General features: G+C 31.8%; 1 protein-coding gene across 1 annotated transcript in view; it reads left to right on the forward strand.

The window, feature by feature from the left end:
* The window catches only part of LOC108914740 (SCY1-like protein 2), a 260423-nt gene that overhangs the window by 175046 nt on the left and 63076 nt on the right, over positions 1 to 22301 (forward strand). The window contains exon 8 of the mRNA XM_023455315.1: positions 11224 to 11369. Within this exon, the coding sequence (XP_023311083.1) occupies positions 11224 to 11369 (146 nt within the window). The remainder of the gene's footprint in view (positions 1 to 11223; positions 11370 to 22301) is intronic.

Genomic DNA, 22301 nt, shown 5'->3' on the forward strand with positions numbered 1-22301 from the left:
TACCTACATAGTATTTATAATGGAAAATAAGGCTAAAAGAATTGCTAATTTTGGTGATGCTGACAGGGCATTACTAATTAAATTAGCTAATTTATACAAAAATGTAATTGAGTGCAAAAAGACGGACGCAATTACTTGGCGGGAGAAGGAACATGCATGGCGTAAAATTGAAATTAAATATAATTCGTCTACTACAGGACCTGTAAGTAAAATGTTACAATTTAATTATAAAATATATAAACAATTTGAATTTATAGGCCAGAACTGCAAAACAGCTTAAAACAAAGTATGAGGCAATAAAGAAAACACTGAAAAAAGAGTATTTATTCTTTTCGTGTAATCAAATTAATAAAATTAATGAATAAACGTATGAATGACAGCTATGTGGACAACACTGACATTTGAGATTAGAGCTTGTAGTTTCTACGCCACGCGTGCGCACACTTTTTGACCAACGGCTATGTATGCAAACAACCAGTTGCAACATTCAGTTATATTAACAGACCCTTTAGCTGAATGTTACTGTATAACTAGAACATGATAAACGATTTGACTAACAGTTAAAATTTGACTTGTAGTTAAGAACTTTAACTGAGCATTGATAAACCGGCCCTCAGCCGAACAATAGATGAAGTCAGCGGTTCCAAAAATGTTTCCTCATTTTAATGTAGTATTTTCACGTTACGATTTATTTATTCCTCAAATACCTTCTCCAAGTTAGTAAATAGCCTGTACGTATACGAATGAAACGACTTTTCTTTGCAAAGTCAAGAATACAATCTCTTTTTGTGCACTATTCAAATAACTGATATATAAGTTTCGAATTGACTCTAAGTTTGTTAGACAAGTTTCTTTCAACAAGATATAACAAACATATTTTTAATTCTCGTTTCCATTCAGTAAAAAGCTTTACGCGGTTTTTCCAATAAAAAGTTAAACTGAAAGTTATATAAGCTTTATGCGACACAACTTTCTATTTATGCTTTTCTTGGGAAAATATCAGTTAATTCTTTGTTGAATTTAAAATTGACCACAAGTTTTACACCACTATGAACAAAACAGGGTAATTCATTACATTATACAACGGAAGCAATTCGACTGGTATAATAATATTATACAGGGTGTTTTTGAATGGAGTAGCATAAATGATATCAGTGAATTTACATTTCAAAAGAACACGATCTGCAAAAAATCGCCTTAGTAAAATGTTCACCCCTGAAGAGATATGAGCCATCAAAGTTTCCAAAAAAATTATGAAAATTGGCTGTAATTTGAAAACCGAACGAGGTACAAATAACAAATTTTTTACAGGTTGTTTACTAATACAGATGCGAGTTTTCAACTATTTTTCGAAAATTTTAACCCCTCAAAAGGGGTTGAAATAACCACCCCTCAAGCCATTTTTTGCCATAACTTTTATATTTCGTAAAAACTCGATATCCAAAAATACGCATTAGATAAACTGGTTCTTTTAGAAACTTTTACCTCGCTAGTAATTTTCCTTTAAAACTTTTCATTTATTAATAAAAAAATAAAATGGTATTACCATTTACCTCACACCGTATATGATAGCAATCAATCAAAGAAAAACTAACCGTGCTGCTGTCATGCCAGTTGTCACAATTAACTTTTCTGTAAGTTGTCACTGTTATCAGCTAAATACTTTTTGGGTGTAAATTAACAAGAATTATGCCAAATTTTACTAATGATGAATATGTGGACATGCTACAAGTGTTTTTTTCTACGATCATGCAAAATTTACTACTTATTGCACTACCTACTGTGCCAAAAATTTAACTTTTTTTACAGTAGTACAAAAAAAATATTGATTACAAGTTTAATCTAAGCATATCCATAAGTACCTAACGTCTGACATTGACAATTTGCGCAACTAATTTCCAGTTGTCAGTTAAAATTTTAATATTATGTAAAATACTGTTAAATAACATTTGAAATAAAAACAATCGTAGAAAAAATGTTGCGTGCAACATGTGCAAAAAGCATATTTGTTGCACTTAACATGATTGCAGCTCTCAACTTCGTCTCGAGCTGCAAACTTCATGCAGCGTACAACAAATACACACTCTTTACAGTAGTTGCACAAATAACTGTTTGAATGTCGCAGAAACTTTTATTAAATAGAAGTACAATGAAAACGAAACTAAGAAATAATTTATTATTAAAAAGAGAAAAAACAAAAAACTTAGTTAAAGGACATTTTCAAAATAATTGACATTTCTTTCTAAACACAACCTAACGCGTTTATCAAAGTTGTTACGGACTCGAGCAAAAATTATGGGATTGTTGCGAATCTCATCAGCCGCCGCGAATATTCTTTCCTGTAGCTCTTCAACACTGTCAACTGGGGTCGCATAAACAATACTTTTTATATGTCCCCAAAAGAAAAAATCCATGGGCGTTAAATCGGGAGAACGTGCAGGCCAAGAAATAGGTGCCTCATTGCCGCGACCTATCCAACGATTCGGGTAATTTGAATTAAGCCACCGCCTAACTCTGACCTGACGTGATAGAGCAATTCGGCTGCCAAATTCGGATTCAGCGCACCTAAATCCTTTGGAAATATATATTCAAGTTTCTGCTTCCAAAAAAAAGTTAAATTTTGTTGGTCTGTGTTATTTAAGCACGTTATGGTTTTTTTCCTCTCCATTTTATAAAATTGTTTTGTTCTTAATGTTTTTCTCTATCCTTAAAATTATTCCTTACACCCAGTACAACCGACAATCGGAAACTCAACTCAACATAAGCATAGACCTCAATTTTGAGACGAAAAAATTGGATTTAAATTTTTTTAGTTTTTTAAATATTTTTTTGAATAACAAAAAAGAAAAACAATCGGAAAATTTTCCATTCTTGATTTTCGATTTGATTTGTCTCCTTAATCAAATCCCAGAAGGACGGGCGTCACTTTTGGGATACCCTGTATTTTAATGTAAGTTCCATGTGAAGCATTTAATGTAGAAAAATAGGCACTGCCCACTTTGGATTACACAACTACTAGGAAAATAAGAATTATACATGTTTTGCTACTGCTAAAAAATATTTTTCTCTTTAATTAAGGGAATCTCCACCAATTTTTTTTAAAATTTGATAACGAAAAATATTAATAAGTTGGATTTTAAAATTACAAACATGAAAGTGATTTGTGATATAAGTTTTTACAGTTTACAAATAGAATTACTCGTAATTTAGTAAACCCAAAGATCTAACATATCATTTCCGACGTATTTTGATGAGCTGAAAACGATACCGTTGTCAGAGTTTATGTACGATCAGCGAGTATCTTGTAAAATCTATAATTAGGGTGAAAACGAACACAAAAATTGCTCTATCATAGTCCTTAATTGATTTTGTTCTCCATAATATCTCATCATATCAAATGATAGATCAAAATAGGTACGTCGGAAATCCGACGTACCTATTTTGCCGAGCTAAAAACGATCCCATAATCAAAATTTAAGTGCCACCTGCAAACTCCTTGCTAATATGATTTGACCAGATATTTTTCACCAACCCTAGCGAGCGGAGATGGGTAACTTTTAAATTTTCAAGTATCATAAAGTAAATATTTCTGAACTGCGACATTTTTAGGAGAATTTTTTCGGACTAAGCTTGCTCAGTTCAGAGATAGTCCAGTCGCTATCTGTTTTAAAAGTAGGTTGTGTGGATGTTTCATATAGTAACGCTAATTTTTGTTGGAAATAGTTCTAAATATTATGTAGACTGATAATTGCGATAAGCGCCCGCTGAAAAAGTTGTGCTGTTAGCGCAAGAAAATGTAAAAATAAAATTAAAAAGGCGCACTTTTCTCCCTTCTTTTATGTATAACTTGGAGAATATTTACATTAGAGAAAATAGTCAAAAGAAAAAAAGTTTCGTTTTGAGACTTGTTGCTGCAGTACAGTATAGACCGAAAAAAAGATCGTTCCTAGGTAAAAAAAATGCCGTTACATATTTATTTCAAACAGAAAAGTTTTACAAATATGTTAATTATTTATGTAACGTTTTCTATTTAGTGAAAGCAATATGTTAGCTAATACTCACACGAAATAATAACAGTGTAGTCAGAACAATTAAAAAATTAGACCAGGGCTGTTTCAAAACTGCCCTCTGCCCTTTCTCTGAAAATTAAATAAACGCCGTAAAAAAGATACAATGTAACAGCGGTTTCAGAAAATTGCCAATAAGATTGGTATACATAAAAGAAACAGCCCAAAAACAGCGTCATGTTTATACAGATTTATTTTGTTGAAACTCTGACATCGACAACATTTCTTAAATGATAGTTTACATTTTAAACATTTTTTCTACATAGCGTTCTATAATATCCAAGATATTTGCAATATCCATTATTTGTCTCAGAGAATTATACCTACGCTTAATTATAATGATTTAAGCGTAGATATAATTCCGTAAGCCAAAGAACGAATTTCGCAAATATCTTGGATATTATAAACCCGTAAATGAGATCTATATTTCAAAAATTTAATTAAGTTAAATACATTCAATACGACAAATTCCCTCAGCTTTTACTTTATAATATTTCGAATAATTGCAATCTAAGTATCTTAAATAGCATTATACTGGTACCAATTTTAACTTATTACGGTATTAATTTGAAGTAAATTCTAATCCTTGCGAGTTCCTAAATGATTGTAATAGGAGCTATTTTGTTTCGAACAAGAACTCCTCTTCTCCAACAGCTTTGAATATTCTAGACGCTATTGATATTCTGAACTGGTTAGGCCTAAATGTAACAAATGGCCCTGCAAAAAGTAATGCAATAATCTGCGATATTGCCGGCAATTTGTTCTACTTTGAAATATTGTCTTTAAATATATTCTCTGAATCTCCTCTATGTCTTGTGCACAAAATATTTAATCGACCAGTAATTAGTTATCATATTGTGCTCAAAAACGACAAAAATTAGCTTTGGTTCTGTTCATCCTTGTTTTAAAAGAAAAATAGGAAAAATATCGCATGTCGTACAAACTGATTAATAAACAAGAAAAACAGTGCTACAATGTATTTTCCGTGGTAAATAGTTATTTACACCATAAAGAAGGCATTGGACTCAATTGTCAGCCCTCGCTCCTGTGTGGTGTATAACATTTTATCTGCTCCAACAGTTCTTTATGGTTCATGAAATAAATATTAGGTTTTATTTTTTGACATTACTTAATCAATTCAATTTGATATTATTCGAAATCTTGCAAAGTTGCCTTGATTGTTTCGATTTTGTCATTTCTAAGGTTCTAAGGTTTATAAACATAGCTACATAGAAATTCTCAAGAAATAAATCAAAATTAGATTGGAAATTAAAACTGAAATTTCACGCTTTTTTATGCGCTATCAAGCAAGTAGATGTTACAACCAACCATTCGGCAAGGATACCCTTTCTATGATTCCTAATAAGATTGCAGTTTTTGAAACCAGAACATCCTGAAACATATACAGGCCATTCATTCCGAAGAACATCGGCAACGTTACTGGCTAATACAGAAATTGATGTATTAGCAATCAAGAGACATGGTGGGTGGAAATCAGCCACAATTGCACAAACATGAAATAGCCAACAGAATTCTTTACAATAACACTTCAACTTCAGGTTTCAGTAGTACGTCGCATCAAGCTGTTTTAATGGATTAGTCAGATAATATTGAGTCTCCAGTGACTGAAATGGACGGGTCAAATCATTTTGAGGAAAATGTGACAATTAGTAAACGGGCTGTAAAGGGGAATAATTACCCAGATTTTATAAATGTTACTAAATGTAATAACTGTACAATTACTATAAATATCTATTCATTCATAATAATTATTAAAATGTAATGTTCATAAAATATGCATTTATAACTCACTTACCTCCCGTTGTCCATAGCAACTTCCACTTCTACGGTAAAATCCACTTACCTCCTTAAAAATAATGTATTAATAGTCTACTATCATGGGAGCAGATAAAAGTTTTTTATTTGACACTTTTGTGAACAGCGATAAAAAGTCAAAACTCATTCGAATATCATCTGGATCTAATTTTATTTCTCTATTTTTTTTACAGATGTTCTGCCTCTGTGAGTAGCTGATCTAATAGAAACTTTATTTTTTAAATGATCCTACAAAGAGAAGTTCATTATACATAAATTCGTGTTGATTCAAACACTTGTCTTAATGTGTAGGTACCTATTAGTAATCAAAATCAACTAAATAATAGCTGGAAAAAATTGCTTCATCTAATGTTAGAGCTTGAAACACATTTCAAGGCGTAAATAAGTGTCGAATACATTTGGCCAATATTTATATTAAACTTTTAAAATATCAGACACTAAAGAAAGTTGAGATTTTTTATAAGTAAGTGTTATTTGTTTATAATAGCTTTAATTCTAATATAATTTGTCAAACACTGTATAGACTGCATAATAAAACAAATCAAATTCAAACTCTTTTTAAAATTTCCACCAATATTTTAGGAAAGTATTTGTAAAGAACTCAAGTTTTGTATTTGTGTTTGAAACTTCGCACTAATGCTTTAAGCACCCTCAAAGGATATCAATTATTCATTTATTGAGTTGCTAGCTACCTAGCACAGTGAAGGTAATTGAAGTACAAAGTACGAAGGATCGCTAGTCTGCTCCACAGGTACTTTAAAAATATAGAATAGACCTGTGTATGGAAGTTGGGAATCATAATTTATTACGTTATTAATAAACCAATTGACATAATTTCAAAAGACCTTTCCGGTAGTGGGTTAAAGCCGTTGGAATCTTGTCAAACGGAGTCCCTTTCCAAAAAATTTTTTTTAAATAAATAAGGACTTGATTTTATAAATTTCTCACATTAACAAATAAAAACTTTCTCATTAAAATTATAAAGCTACACTTTTTGAACAACATTTATATATTTTTTCCTTTTCAGGTAAGGTAAAAGTATATTTCCATCTGAACACTAATTAGATTCATTGACGTCGTACAGATGTTATTGATGGACTTGTAGAACCCATTCGAGTGGTCTATTTTTAGACAGTCGCACCAAATCTCCCCAGAAAGCGGAGTGGGCAAATAAAAATTGCTCAGCCTGCACGGGATATCAGCCTAATCCCACCGATTAAAAGACTTACTCGTACTTTGTTGGGCAGATTAAACCACATTCCGTTTTGTTAGTTTCAATCTCGGGTTTAATTTAATATTTGATTTGATGGTGCTTCCAAATCCCTTTCTGCACATACTTTACTTCCATAATACAATGATATGAAAGCATTGTAATTTTGTAAAATATAAAGCAACGACCCAATAAAGTAGCTTAATGAAAAATCGGTAGGTTTTGTCACCATCTGCAACACATGCGAAAAAAAATTTTTTTTTTGATTAAAAAAACATATGTAGTTAAAACTTAAAGTTAAATAATGCACAAAATTGGTTAAAAATTAAACTATTTTAAATTTTTTGAGGTCAGGGAAAAATCCTGACAAGATGGAGCATTTCTGATGGTTCCATTGTCTTCAGCGGGTCAATATACAGGGGGTATCATAATCTGTTAAAGAGTACCTATGTGAATTTATTTTGTCTGGCAGTGTTATTTTTCAAATAAATAAAAATTAAATTTTATCTGATGATTTTAACACATATTTTGTAAAACTTCCAGCCAGTAACTCGGTATATACGGATTATATGAACTATTATACGAATAGCGTGTTCAACTTCTCTTCGGTTTCCAAAGAAATTATAAAGAATGCAATTAATAACTTAAAAAATAAAAAATCAAAGGATATCTAATTTCTGGGAGTATATCTAGACCCTAAGCTATTATGGAATCACCATACAACGCATGTTTGCAACAAATTATCAAAGAATCTGTATTTGCTACGTAATTTGACTCATCAAGTATCAGTACCAAATTTGATTACAGCATGCCATGGCCTCATTCATTCTGTTTTATCTTATGCCATACTAATCTGGGGTCATGCTACTTCAGCTTGTATTGTATTCAGCTTACAAAGAAAAGCTATAAGAATAATATCGGGACTTAAATTCAGAAATTACTGTATTTTGTTGAAAATTCTAACACTCCCTTGTGTATATACAGGGTGTCTCATAATTAGCTGCCAACCCTGAACAGGCCGATTCTATGATCAAAACTAAGTAAAAAAGTTCATATGAACATGGGTCCGGAAATGCTTCCTAAGGGCACAGGGACCCATTGAAGAGGGAGGAATGGAAATCATTTTTTTGCAATATCTCTCAATCGCGTTGTGATAAATGAATGAAATTTGGTATACACAGCTAAATTTTGATGAGCAATTTGATGGACTAATCCATTTATTTCCACAAGGTCCATTGGGGTGGGTACGGGGGGGCCCTTGGTACTTTGCGTGTGTAACTTTTTCATCTTTGACTTTTTAACAAATTGGACAGCAAATTCCGTTTTCCCGAACTGTTTTACGTTAAAAAGGTACTCTTGTTTCAAATCGTTATCTTTAACGGTTTCTGAGAAAATCGCTCTTGAATTAATCCCACTTTGGTCAATTTCATAGTAATTTAAACAAAAAATAATAATAATAATTTAATACGTAATCAGTAATACACATTATTGATGTAGAACAATTATGATATGATGATTTGTTTATGGCTTTTGCGATGGTAATGCTGCGCGGCAGAACGCGAGTACGGCAGAAGGTTTCCAAACAGAAGGCTGACATCAAGGAGGACATTCCTCACTGTATTCCGCAATTTAGCTGCAACCGTCACTTTTCGAAGGGATCATAAGATGGAAACTTAATTTTGATAACAGACAACAAGCTATTTTAAAAACTGTTCAAAAAACCCTCCACCTTCTCTGATACAAAGTCTTGCCCTACGTGTAACACTTCTCGAAGCTATTAAGATGCTAAAACGGTTTTGACGAATTTCATTGGCTGCATCATTGATACGCTGCAGCAATTCCTCACGGGTATCGACTTCGGTGGCGTAAACTTTTTGATTTAGATATCCCCAGAAAAAGAAGTCCAGCGGGGTTAGGTCGGGAGAACGCGGCGGCCAAGCTACCGGTCCGTGCCTCCCTATCCACCGTCCAGCGAAATTTTCGTTTAGGAAATTTAGAACATTGCGACCACTATGTGCCGGGGCTCCATCGTGTTGAAAAAACATGTTACGTCGTAAATTTAGAGGCAGATCATCGAGAATTTGGGGAAGATTTTCTTGAAGTAAGTTTAAATAAAGATTTGAATTGAGACGTTGTGGAATTTCAATAGGTCCAATCAGAGTGTCGTGAATTATTCCCGCCCATAAATTTATGGAAAACCGTTGCTGGAAGTTTGTTCTCCGAACAACATGTGGGTTCTCTTCTTCCCAATAATGAGAATTATGAAAATTTAATTTTCCATTTCGGGTAAAAGTAGCTTCGTCACACCACAAAATTTTGGAAGCTTGCTCGTTGTCCAGCGACAAAATCCAGCGACAAAATTGCATACGTGGCGCAAAATCTTCTGGTATCAAGCCATGTACACGTCGATAGTGATAGGCATGTAGACCTTGTCGCTTTAATATTCTTCCAACCTGAAATGTTAGTAGCACATCTAATCAATTCTGTTAAGGAAATCTTTAAGATATGTAGTACCGTTGGCCGAGGAACATTTATTTGCCTTGAAATGTTCCGTATGCTAGTCGTAGGATCTTGTTCAATAGCGTCAAGGACCTCCGCTTCCCTATTAATCCTGGGACGTCCTTGACCCGGTGCCTTTCGAAAAGTGGCGGTTGCAGCTAAGTTGCGGAATACCGTAGGGAATGTCCTCCTTGATGGCAGCCTTCGGTTTGGAAACCTTCTCCCGTACTCGCGTTCTGCCGCTGCAGCATTACCATCGCAAAAGCCATAAATAAATATCATATCAACTAACTCTTGTCCCGTAAACTCTTCCATTTTTTTCGCTTAGAACTATTAAATTGGCAATCGGGTTGACAATACTTTGACATAAGAATACCTTGATAATTTTGTTTAAATTACTATGAAATTGACCAAAGTGGGATTAATTCAAGAGCGATTTTCTCAGAAACCGTTAAAGATAACGATTTGAAACAAGAGTACCTTTTTAACGTAAAACAGTTCGGGAAAACGGAATTTGCTGTCCAATTTGTTAAAAAGTCAAAGATGAAAAAGTTACACACGCAAAGTACCAAGGGCCCCCCCGTACCCACCCCAATGGACCTTGTGGAAATAAATGGATTAGTCCATCAAATTGCTCATCAAAATTTAGCTGTGTATACCAAATTTCATTCATTTATCACAACGCGATTGAGAGATATTGCAAAAAAATGATTTCCATTCCTCCCTCTTCAATGGGTCCCTGTGCCCTTAGGAAGCATTTCCGGACCCATGTTCATATGAACTTTTTTACTTAGTTTTGATCATAGAATCGGCCTGTTCAGAGTTGGCAGCTAATTATGAGACACCCTGTATATTACAGTATTTGCTGTATGTAAAGTCATATCGTAATGTATCCAGCTCGTAGTGAAATTCACTGTCACGGTACTAGATATAAAAACATGCTTAATAGTGCGGACCTGAGGCTTAGTAGAACAAGAAATGGAACAGCATACTGGGGTGTTAAATTGTATAATGTTTTACCACATGAAATAAATGTTAAATTTTATTAGTTTTAAGCGTAACGTGAAACATTTTTTATCAAGACATGCTTTCTATAGCATAGATAAATTTTTAAATACAAATATGCAGTAGATGCATCCCATCTATTTCCGGAGTATTCTTGTTTTAGTTATTTGTTGCTTTCTTCTTATTATATTGCATCTATGTATTCCAATTGTCAGTCTTTACTGTATTTTTAAGTTTGACTATTTATGTTAATGTTTGTATTGTATTTAATTTGTATGTGTATTTTACATTTTGATTTTGTATTTTTAGACGTTAGATTTTTAATCTTACTCTTACTATAGGACTCTTAGGACTCTATCCTCACTATTATGTTCATTCGCTTTTCCCCTTTATTTCTTTTTTGACTTGTGTAAATACTTATGTGTACCTAGCACCAATAAGCTATCACTAAATCACTAAATCAAAAGATGACAGTAGAGATAACAAAGCAACGCAGTCGTAGCAAATGTCGTATATTTTAATAACTATTACAACAGAAATTTCTCTAAGCTTGTTACTTTGACTTTTATTGAACAATTAATCCAAAGTGCTCAATTACGTTTTCAGAAATTGTGGTATCAACACGTATGGCCCTCGCTACAACAAGAAATGAGGACTCAAGAGGTGCTTGCCGCGGTTTTGCAGCCCGTGTTGTACTTAATACAAGAGTCTACAATTGAGGAATATGAGTCCATTATTCTTCCGTCCTTTAGGTAAGGTTCTTCTAATATAAAGCTTTTCAGCTACATTATAAAGAGACAGGCGAGAAAGGCTCCCGTTATTAAGAGAAAATGTGGACTTAGATGCCTATATTATTAGACGGGAATTTGTTATGAGCTTTTCAGTATAATGTATCATAAATTCTAGAGTTAATAAAATATTAGAAAATAAGACTTGTTCCTATGAAATGTGGGTCTATATCGTCTTTTATTTTCAAGATACGTTAAATTTAAAAAGTTAGTAGGGTGTAGTTTAACTAGTTTTTAAATAAGTTACACAGGGCGTTTATTCTACTGCAAACCCAGAATATTTTAAGTCATAGCTGTTTTGGGGTTAGGATGTTATTCTAAAACACCCTGTATTCGATATTTTTTGTCTTGTATACACAGGGCAGTTATAAATCTATCTATAAAGCAGTTATCTAGCCTGATACTCTTAGGCCAGATAGTACTTCAAAATAAATAAATAAATAAATAAATAAATAAGGGATAATAACGGAAATTATTATTTTGTTTTTTACTATGTCTTAAAAGCCATTGTAAATAACTTATTCGTATTTTGATATTGAGCTTAGGGGATAGTATTATTCAAATTCAATATGTGTTGTTTTTGTGGGTAAGTATTTAATTTAAATTCAAATTTATGAGGACACATTTTTGTAATATTTCATTAGCTTGATAGCACTCGATTTCTAATATCTAATATTTCAAACTATAAATGCTTTGATTATGTCTTGAAATAAATTAAAAATTTTTAAAACTTTCTTTGATGAATAACAGGGCTTCCACTGTAATTTATGCCAAATTTGGGACACTGCTAAGATATCTGTAAATTATCACATCAATTTAGTACATTCTGCAAAATATGTTTAGATTTTGAAGAAAGTCATAGATAAACACTTCCCTAACTCTATCCATTATTCGTATGTTAAGGCCTAACATTTCGGGAAAGGGATTTTTTTATTGTTTATATCTCGAAAACAGTTGAAAAATATCCTACAACTAAGAGTTCTTTCAAGCGGCATCAAAGTAGAGTTCTACTATGCGGTGTATTACGAAATTTGTTTATCCTACATTTGAATAAGTGCTACTGAAAATATAAACGTTTTCAGAATTTAATTATTTTTAGTCGTTTTCACGATAAACGCATTTCCTAGGATATATCATGTTGTATTGTGTTATCATAAAATTTGGCCAGGACAATTCATATTATATCAATGATTTTCTTGAAAGATCACCATATTTTTTTTCGTCAACAAAAAAGGTAAATTTAAAATTTATTATAACAAAGACACAACTACAGTACTTGTAGAATTATATTCTCGATACTAATATATCAAACGTAAAATTTTTATAGTTTAAGAAACAAAAAAATATTTGGTTCTTTTGCTTTAAAGAGTTGTACAAATTTTTTTCGAAATTTGGACCCCTATTTTGGGGGTTTAGTCACTTTACACACCTCTGTGCTGATTCATTTACGAATTACCCTGTATATAAACAGAATCATTCTCAAAATAATTTTAGAGAAATATCCTTGTCCACACATTTATTGTCAATTCTGCAAAAGCTTAAGTATTTTTTTATAAATTATATGTTCGGGACAAACAAAACAACACTTATCCTTTTACAGTTTGAAATAAAATGTGATTCTGATATTTATATTTCGCTTATAATTTTGTCTCTCGTTACTCTTTTCGTAAGGCAAAAATAGAAACCTCTTCGAGAAACAAAAATTATAAACAAAAGATTGACGAAATATTCTCCCTTTTCAATTTTATTACATCGTCGCATTTTTATTGACCCACTAACGTTTATTTGCGAGGAAAATTGTAAACAAGTACCGCTTTATAAAGGAATTTCTGATATTTTGTATTTTATAGACTGACACTTCTGTCCTGGGAAATGCTGACCGTTTTTATTCAATAACGATTCCAAAACTGGAACGAACATAACTCATATTTGACAATTTAATAGCATTTTCGATACTTGACGAATGGAACATTGGAAACCCTTGTTTCAAATTAAAAAATGCTGAAAATGTAAAACATTTTATGATACCCGCAATAAAAATCGCATGAAATCTTTGTATTATGTTGTTAAATTAACTATAGCGAAGAATTTGATGTGAAACAATGAAAAGTACTTAGTTATTTGAACAAGATGATTAAAAAAATATTTAGCTTTCTCGTCCTAATTCTAACGAAAAAAATTGGTATTTATGTTATCTATTGTTTATGTAACAATGTAAATAACTAAAAAATCAAAATAGGCCAGTTGGTAGAGGTTCGGCCTGTGTCAAACCTTGATAACCCGGAAATAACTACACAGGCCTACTTTAAATGATGAGTACAATAACAGACTAATTTGCTGACAAAGTATTTTATCAGGAAAAAAGTTATTTACAGTTTAATAGTGAAACATTTTTTTAGTAGTTTTGTTTAAATAACTCAGCGGGATTACTTTGTACGAAAAAATGCTTAGGACATGATTTTGTTCGTAATAAAAATAGCTACAAAATGGCGGTGGTCCGATTACAAAATTTGTAATAACAAAGCCGTGAGATTGAAAAAACGGTATAAAACATAAATTTTTTAAAGTTGCTGTAAAAATGTCAATTATAAACATAAAGTGATAAAACTTTCGTAAACTCTATAGTTTCAATATATGTAGAATAATGACGCTAAAGCCGAAAATCAGGAGAGCAAAACTTTTTGTTCTATAAGGTGTTATACATTCATCGGCATCTGAAACTCGAAACTTTACCAAATTTGTTCGAAGCTTTGCTGACACTTGAAATTTGGTAAACGCATAGTACAAATATGCAGAAATCAAAATCAATTTGCAAAATTCAAGTATCTTCATTTTTGCAATTTTGGTAAGGTTTTATACGTTACCCAACTTTTATGCGTCACCGTTTTTTTAATTTTTGGATGTATATTTATAAAATATTCTATTACGGTAGATTACCAGCACAATTACCTACAATTTAAAAATAATAATAATTTATTAATTTTCATCGTTTAGATCCTAAGCTACTTAACATTTTGCGCCTGTTAGCCGTAGTCGTACATTATTCAACATATTAACATAAAACAAAATCGTACGTGTGGGGTAAACCTTTAACTTTTCATTTTCGAGCGCGAGCTCCGCTCTTCGGCGCTTGTATACTATTAGAAATATGCAACAGTAAATTTAAACAATTGTTTACTTAAAGTTAAAGGTTTACCCCACACGTACGATTTTGTTTTATGTTAATATGTTGAATAATGTACGACTACGGCTAACAGGCGCAAAATGTTAAGTAGCTTAGGATCTAAACGATGAAAATATATATTTTTTTAAATTGTAGGTAATTATGCTGGCTAATCTACCGTAATGGAATATTTTATAAATATACATAAATATACGTCCAAAAATTAAAAAAACGGTGACGTATAAAACTAGGGTGACGTATAAAACCTTACCAAAACTGCAAAAATGAAGATACTTGAATTTTGCAAATTGCTTTTGGTTTCTGCATATTTACACTATGTGTGTACCAAATTTCAAGTGTCAGCAAAGCTTCGAACAAATTTGGCAAAGTTTCGAGTTTCAGATGCCGATGAATGTATAACACCTTATAGAACAAAAAGTTTTGCTCTCCTGATTTTCGGCTTTAGCGTCATTATTGTACATATATTGAACTATAGTTTTCAAAAGTTTTATCACTTTTTGTTTATAATTGACATTTTTACAGCAACTTTAAAAAATTGACGTTTTATACCGTTTTTTCAATCTCACGGCTTTGTTATTGCAAATTTCGAAATCAGACCACAGCTGTTTTTTATTTTTTTATTACGAACAAAATCATGTCCTTAGCATTTTTTTCGTACAAAGTCATCCCGCTGAGTTATTTAAAAAAAACGACTAAAAAAAAATTTTTCACGATTAAATTGTTAATAATTTTTTCCTGATAAAATACTTTGTCAGCAAACTAGCCTGTATTCCTGTGTAGTTATTTCCGAGTTATCAAGGAAATGTCACCAACAGTAACTTTTCGGCCTCTGCCGACTGGAAAGTTTAGCAGATATCGCTCAGCAAGGAAATATTAAAAATAATAATAATTTCCATGTGAGTTTATGATTTCAGAGGCTTTATAGATGGGTAATATTATATCTTACATCTTTCCACATCATATTTCGTTGTTAATTTGTTATTTACTAAATTTAATAAGTAAATACGATCCTTTAAACTGTAAACTTTATATTGTATCCGAAGTATATATTTATGGGCCTCAGAGGCGAGCTATATTAAGTTAATTATCAGGAAAACAGTACCTAGTCTTTGAAGTGTATGTACGCGAGGCAGCCCTTTGATTGTAGCAATCAAAAATTACGTTAACATTATGAACACAAGAGTATTTTAAACAAGGATGTTCATCTAATAAGTTCTATTTTAATTTAGTGTTATAGTGCATGCGCTGGAAAAAAATACTTTTCACTGTGTTGCAAAGTAATTACCTACATAAGAGAAATACATTGTTGTTGCTTTACTTGCAGCACATACGAAAATAACACTTTTTGCTTCTATTTTAGTAGTGACTCGTAAAATCAGTAAATGATTTTAGCAACTTACTTCGAGTACCAAGTGTTCTGATTGAAAGAAAGATATGCAAAATATACAGGGTAGGCCATTAGTGTGAGAAAGTAAAATAACTCCCTTGTTGCTCATAGTACAGAAGAAAAGTATGTATACTTTATATTTTACAGAATAACTACCACAAATAAATATTAACCAGTTAACTCAAAATGGAATGATAAACTATGAACTGATAAGTTGACACAATGTGACAATTTTCTCCAAAGCTATTTCGTGCGACCGAAAATAATAAAAATTAGGTTTTTCCATAAATGTTGCTATATCTTAAAAACTAACAACTTTAGGTGTAGAACATACTTAATAAAACTTGAAGTGGACTGATATGTGAATAAAGTAGAACAATAAAATACAGGGTGTTCCATTTGAAAAATTTTAGAAAAACAATGCCCTGTATAAAATATTTGCCTATAACTCTGTCAAATATTTTTACTCCAAGTGTAGTAGTTGAAAGTTAATACAACTTCTTCGCGGTCATGTTTTTTCCAAAATTCTAAGAATTTTCTACATAACTTGGCAACCCCGCACTAAAATGTTAGACTGTTTATATTGCCATATACAAAAATCCATATATTTTAAAATACTAAGGGTGTTCCATTTAAAAAAAATGTTATTTTTGGCATGTCCCGTTTTTACTCATCGCTCTGTATGTTTCAAATTAATTTTGTCCTTTAAGTTTTTCGTTTCTGTATAACTTTTATATAAACTTTTGTTCTGTATTACGAATAACAAGGGAATTATTTTACTTTCTCACACTAATGGCCCACCCTGTATATACTTGTTTTTCTGACAGAAAAAGGATAAAAAATGCATGAATACATAAAAACAGACAAAAGAAAGGCCTTTCTGAATCGCTTTTATGTCAGAATTACATAAAAATCCTAACAGATTCCATACGTATTTCAGAAAATAAGACATAGAGCTTTTAGAAAGACTAAGAGCACGATTCTACTGCAAGTGATATGTTGGAATTTTCTTTGCGAGATAGTCAAAGAAACGAATGTATTGAATTCTACTGTTAACACTAGGCGGCAGTAGAAGAACCCACAATTATTGTATTCTTTTACTCTGTACAAGATATTCTCTATCCATCTAGTACAACAAAAATGAAAGTATTAAGCTATTTTATTCTACAAGTTGAATAATATAGTAAGTTTTCTAGCGGTTTTACTATGTGAAAACCATCAAGTTGCCGGTACATTAATTAAATTTTTACATATTCATTTCTGTTGCATTTCCGCTGAATAAACCTCTACCCATTATATCTCTCGTGAGTTTATGAAATGCATGCAGTGTAACTCACCCAAAGAAAATAGTTCGCTTAAAAGAATATAGTTAAATGCATTAGATCCCGCACAGCAAACAAATTGTTTAATGTCTACTAGTAAACAACGCTATCAAAAAAAAATTGGCTTTGCTTTAGTTCGCTCACTGGGTGGTACACCACAAGAAACTCGTATGAAGACAGGGCTTGCTTTGAATCTTGAAAACATTGACAGATGAATTTATTGTAGATTGCAAATTTGTGAGGTGGATTCACCATTCCTTCCCACTGCAACCCATCAGAGGGTTATTGTGGACCTAACTTTAACTTTCTTTACTGGGCTTCACATTGGATGCTTCGTATAGCTCCCAGTTTCTGTTTTCCGAACAATAGATAATGCTACTACATGTGAAAATATGTTTGTCTTCCATTGCCTTTGATGGGTGGGCAGACAAATAAAGATAATCTGCCAACTACATATTTTTAGGAACGGATTGTTCGCTACCCTTCGCTCGTTAAGTATGTATATGCGCTTTTACCTGCAATAAATATATGAATAGTTAGTAAACGAGGCATGACTGGAATGAGTTTGTTATAGATTTGAGCAGTATCAGGTTTCTGTCGTTACTGATTGCTTTCGAACTTATTAACTCAACGGTGGGTCAAAGGTAACGACTGACGAATGAAACAAAGTGACACTGCTACTTACTGCCTAGAGTGACTAGGCCTTCAAAACAGCCAAACTGGGAGAGAGCAACCTGTTAATTTGCTGGTACTCTGAAAACAGAATCAGTGTCCCATTAAGTGAAACATAGATTTGACAAATTTTCATGTGAAACTACTCTGCGGACTAATCCCCCGACCAGAATTGAATTACAACCGTAATATCTATTATCCGGCTAGAATCGTTTATTAATAGAGCCACCATGTAATGCCGGTTTTGAACTTTAGACGCTGTATTGTTTTTAATAACCCTGCTTTTCGTACCGGTTAAGGTGTCAGGTAAAGATGTTTACATTTTTCTTTCCCTTTTTCATTTTAATTCCTAAGTAGCAACCTGTTTATATTAATATTGGCATCATTATTCTGTCTACCCGCGTTTCTCCGCATTCGTAATTTTTTATTTGAAATTTTAATAAACCACATTTCTTTGAGCAGAATGTTTAAAATTTAAAATCAGTTCCAACTCCAATAAATGTGTAGAGTAAGGGTGTACCAGGGACAACTTAGGTCAACCTCTTTAAGTTTATTGTTTCTTCAAATATAAATAGCACTGTTGGAGAACATTTATAATAACGTCTTTTAACATCATGAACGATATCACGAAGGACGGAATTTCTTTGTTTTTGATGGATTTTTATTAATTCATTGTATATTATTGTTTCCATATTTATTTAGCCATACCCGTAAACATGTCTGGTCGCTCATTTGAAGAACGAGCGCGCGGGCAAACGCGGCACAAACACAGCCACACTGGGCGACCTAGCCATAAATTCAGTAGTCAACAAATAGCAGTGCAGTGCAGCAATGCGGAATTTGGTGTGATTCGAGTAATTTTAATTTATTATAGGCATCTTCTATTAATCATTCATATTACAATTTCGAAAAGGAGAAATAAAAAAGATATTTTGTTTACTAATATTATTACAACATGGCATTTTGGAGTCTTTTTGAAACGGAACAAAACGAAATTTACCATCAATATAATAAAATAGTTTGATGATATAAATAATTAAAATATGTTGTTGGTTAAATGAACATATAATAGAAATTTTCGACACATTATATAAAAATTATTATAATTTTTTACCTTTAGCAGAAAATTTTTTTAGGGACGCCTATGAAACTCATTAAATTTTATTGCTAGGCATTTTTATACACGTTCAACTGACTTCGGAAAGATAACACCAGATTAATTTTTCTGAATTTCCTATGATTTTCACAAATTTTTCATTAAATTCACATCTGCTTCAATTTAGTATTGTTATTTTACAATAAATGCACCCGCTTTTTATTCGAGTTTATGATTTAAAAAATGACTAACTTATTTATTGCTATAGGACTAAGAAACATTTCCGAAAATTTATAATCTATTAATATTTTATTTAATAAGCAACAACAATATTACCATTACTTTATGCGTAATGCAGAAAGTTCATTTATTTATTTACTTATTTATTTATTAAACATTTTTTAACGTTGTTCTGATTTGAGACATTTCGTCAAGTTAGGTTTGTTTGATTGTCAAACTTTCAGCTTTCATTTGATCCTTGTCCGAATTGTACCAAACATTCAAAAATGTAGAATTTCCTTTTCTTTTTTTAAATATCTTATAAAATAAAAATTCTACTATTTTATGTGTTACTTACCCCAAACATCCTGAATAAGAAAGATAAATTGATATCAGTACAATGTTACTTCGATGCAACTATTTCGGTTGGGATTTTGTGCTTTATTATTTATTTTAAAATTTCAGTCACATATTCTTAGATTCGATTCACTTTACATCAGCGAGATAAAAATTGCTTCTGTGAATTTCCTGGAACAAGTGTAAACAGAATCGTGAACCTCAAATTGTGTAAACTGAGTTCCACAGATTATTTTGTTGATTTTTTGCTGATAGTATATATTCTAGAAACATTGTTTGTTAGACAAACATTTTTTTAGAAAATGATAAAGGAAAATACGTAGGTGCATAGTCATGCTTTAGTAACTGCGAAATTAAAATTTGCGCGCAGTAAAATCGTGCATGAAATACATTTTAGGATATTGATATTAATATACAGGGTGTCACAATATGTCACCAGCAAAATTTAAAGTAATTCTCTGATTAAAAATTTAAAGTATGTTCGTGAAAATAGATCCGCAAATGCTTTATTTTTTTATATACAAGGTGACAACATTTTAGTATTATTTTTTTTTTAGTTATCTGCAACAGTTTTACTTTTTCTGGTAGGCAGATTGATACCGATGATTTTATTCGCTGGTCAGATGAAACCATATGAAATTCTTAGATCTTTTACTAATTCCCTAACATTTATTTGGGAATTTTACATGGACACAAGCCAATTCATTAATAATGTTATCTTCCATTCTTGCACAGCGATGTCTTCTTACAGAATGTAGTGGCGTCTGGCTAAACGCTGAAATATTTCTCTGGAGTGGCTACGAGGGTAACGCAAAGTGTATTTTCTTGAAACTATAATGGCATTTTCCAAACATAAACTGGCAACATATCATACGCTGCCACATTCGTAAAAGGCATTTTTCTTGTTCACAAGTACTTTTCTCAAACTAATGACACTAATTTTGCACGAAGCAAGAGCTGCCACGTATCGTTAGGCATAATTTTTCATTTGTCTATTTTCATAGGACATAGCCTGCTTCAGTGTGAAAACAATAATCTTTATAAATACTCAGATATTTGGGATTAATAAAAAAGTGAAACATTGGAGTTATAAAAAACATTTCAAAATATAGCAAGTTTTTTTTTTTCCCGTTTGTGTATTTGTTTTCGTTAATAAATGGTCTATCAAGCCATGAAAAAAACCTATATCGTTGCATTTAATTTTCTTAGTAAACGGAGACAATTACAAAACTTTTCTCATTAGCGTCGTCTACCGTTGCGCAGGAAAATAATATATTTTTTCCTATGTCATAAAAATAAATGTTATTAATAGTTCTTTAAAATGAGCCATCGTTTATTGAAATCGATTAAGGCATTTAGAAGTTATGACAATATCTTCCTTCATACTGACGTTGCTATGGTAATAACAAAAAAAAAAGTTCAAACAAAACTTGTGAAGGGATTAACAGTGTATCTAAAAAATGTAAACGAAGATTACAAAGATTACAAAACTTTTCTAATTAACGTCATCTACAGTTGAACAGGAAAATAATATTTTTATCTCCATATCATAAATATAAATTTTATTAATAGTTCTTTAAAATAAGCCGTCGTTTCTTGAAATCGATTAAGGCATTTAGAAGATGGCCGTATTTGTTATTAGATTTGTTACCCCATAATCGTAGCAAGTCTAATTTCCTATAAACATCCGCTCGGTACCGTTAATGGATCACCCTGTATAGTTTCGCTTGAAACTAACCAACTATACAAAGAAGTGATCTACTTTTAGACCATATATTGATGAATACCATCCTATCCAAAGAGTCAAGGATAAAACAGATATCTTTTCTTTCTCAAAAGAATGCAATTTTTCATAAAAACTATTTTTTACGAAAAAATTATTTACTTTAAGTATAGCGAAAGATGTAACAGACTAATAGAGGATCTAATTCTGCATTCCATGGTATAAAAATATACAGGGTTTTGCAATTTTCTGTTGACATATTTGACATAACTTTATAGCGGCCCTGTAGAAGCCTGGCCAACTTTTAGAACCGAGTTTGAAAGAACCACTATCGTTCAATATTTATCCAAAAAAAAATTTCGATAGCTGCTGGCAAAACTAAAGAATTTCTGGCAGGGTAGGAGGAGATTTTGATGAAAGTAATTTTGAAAGCTAAATATCTGGAAAACTGTGAATGTTATACAAAAAGTGTCCTTTATTATTCTTGTAAAATCTACATATACTAATGAATATAGAAATATATGCTTACACTTAAAAAAAATTCAGTTGACATATGGCTAGTAAAAGTGGAACGCCCTGTATAACTAAAATATTTTTAGTGTGTATTTTTTCACCTACACTAGACTTTCGCGTATTCATGGGAAATACAGTATATGTATAATTTCAATTTAAGTAATGCATCTGTTCCATAAAAAATAGAACCTAGTAAAACTCCCAAAAAAAAATCGGGTAAACGATTTAACTGAAAAACTTTCCTTTCACAGCGCTGAAATGTACCTAAACACGAAAGAAATGCTCAACATAATATAAAATTGATATCACAATCGGGTGGAGCTTTTTCAGTGAAAGGCACCCTTGTATTTCCAACAATAACAGTCAAAATGATTTTTTTATACATTGTAGTACAATAAAGCTGATCGTATAAAACGAAACGGA

Source organism: Anoplophora glabripennis, unplaced genomic scaffold (assembly GCF_000390285.2).
Source record: "Anoplophora glabripennis isolate ALB-LARVAE unplaced genomic scaffold, Agla_2.0 scaffold607, whole genome shotgun sequence".
NCBI lineage: Eukaryota > Metazoa > Arthropoda > Insecta > Coleoptera > Cerambycidae > Anoplophora > Anoplophora glabripennis.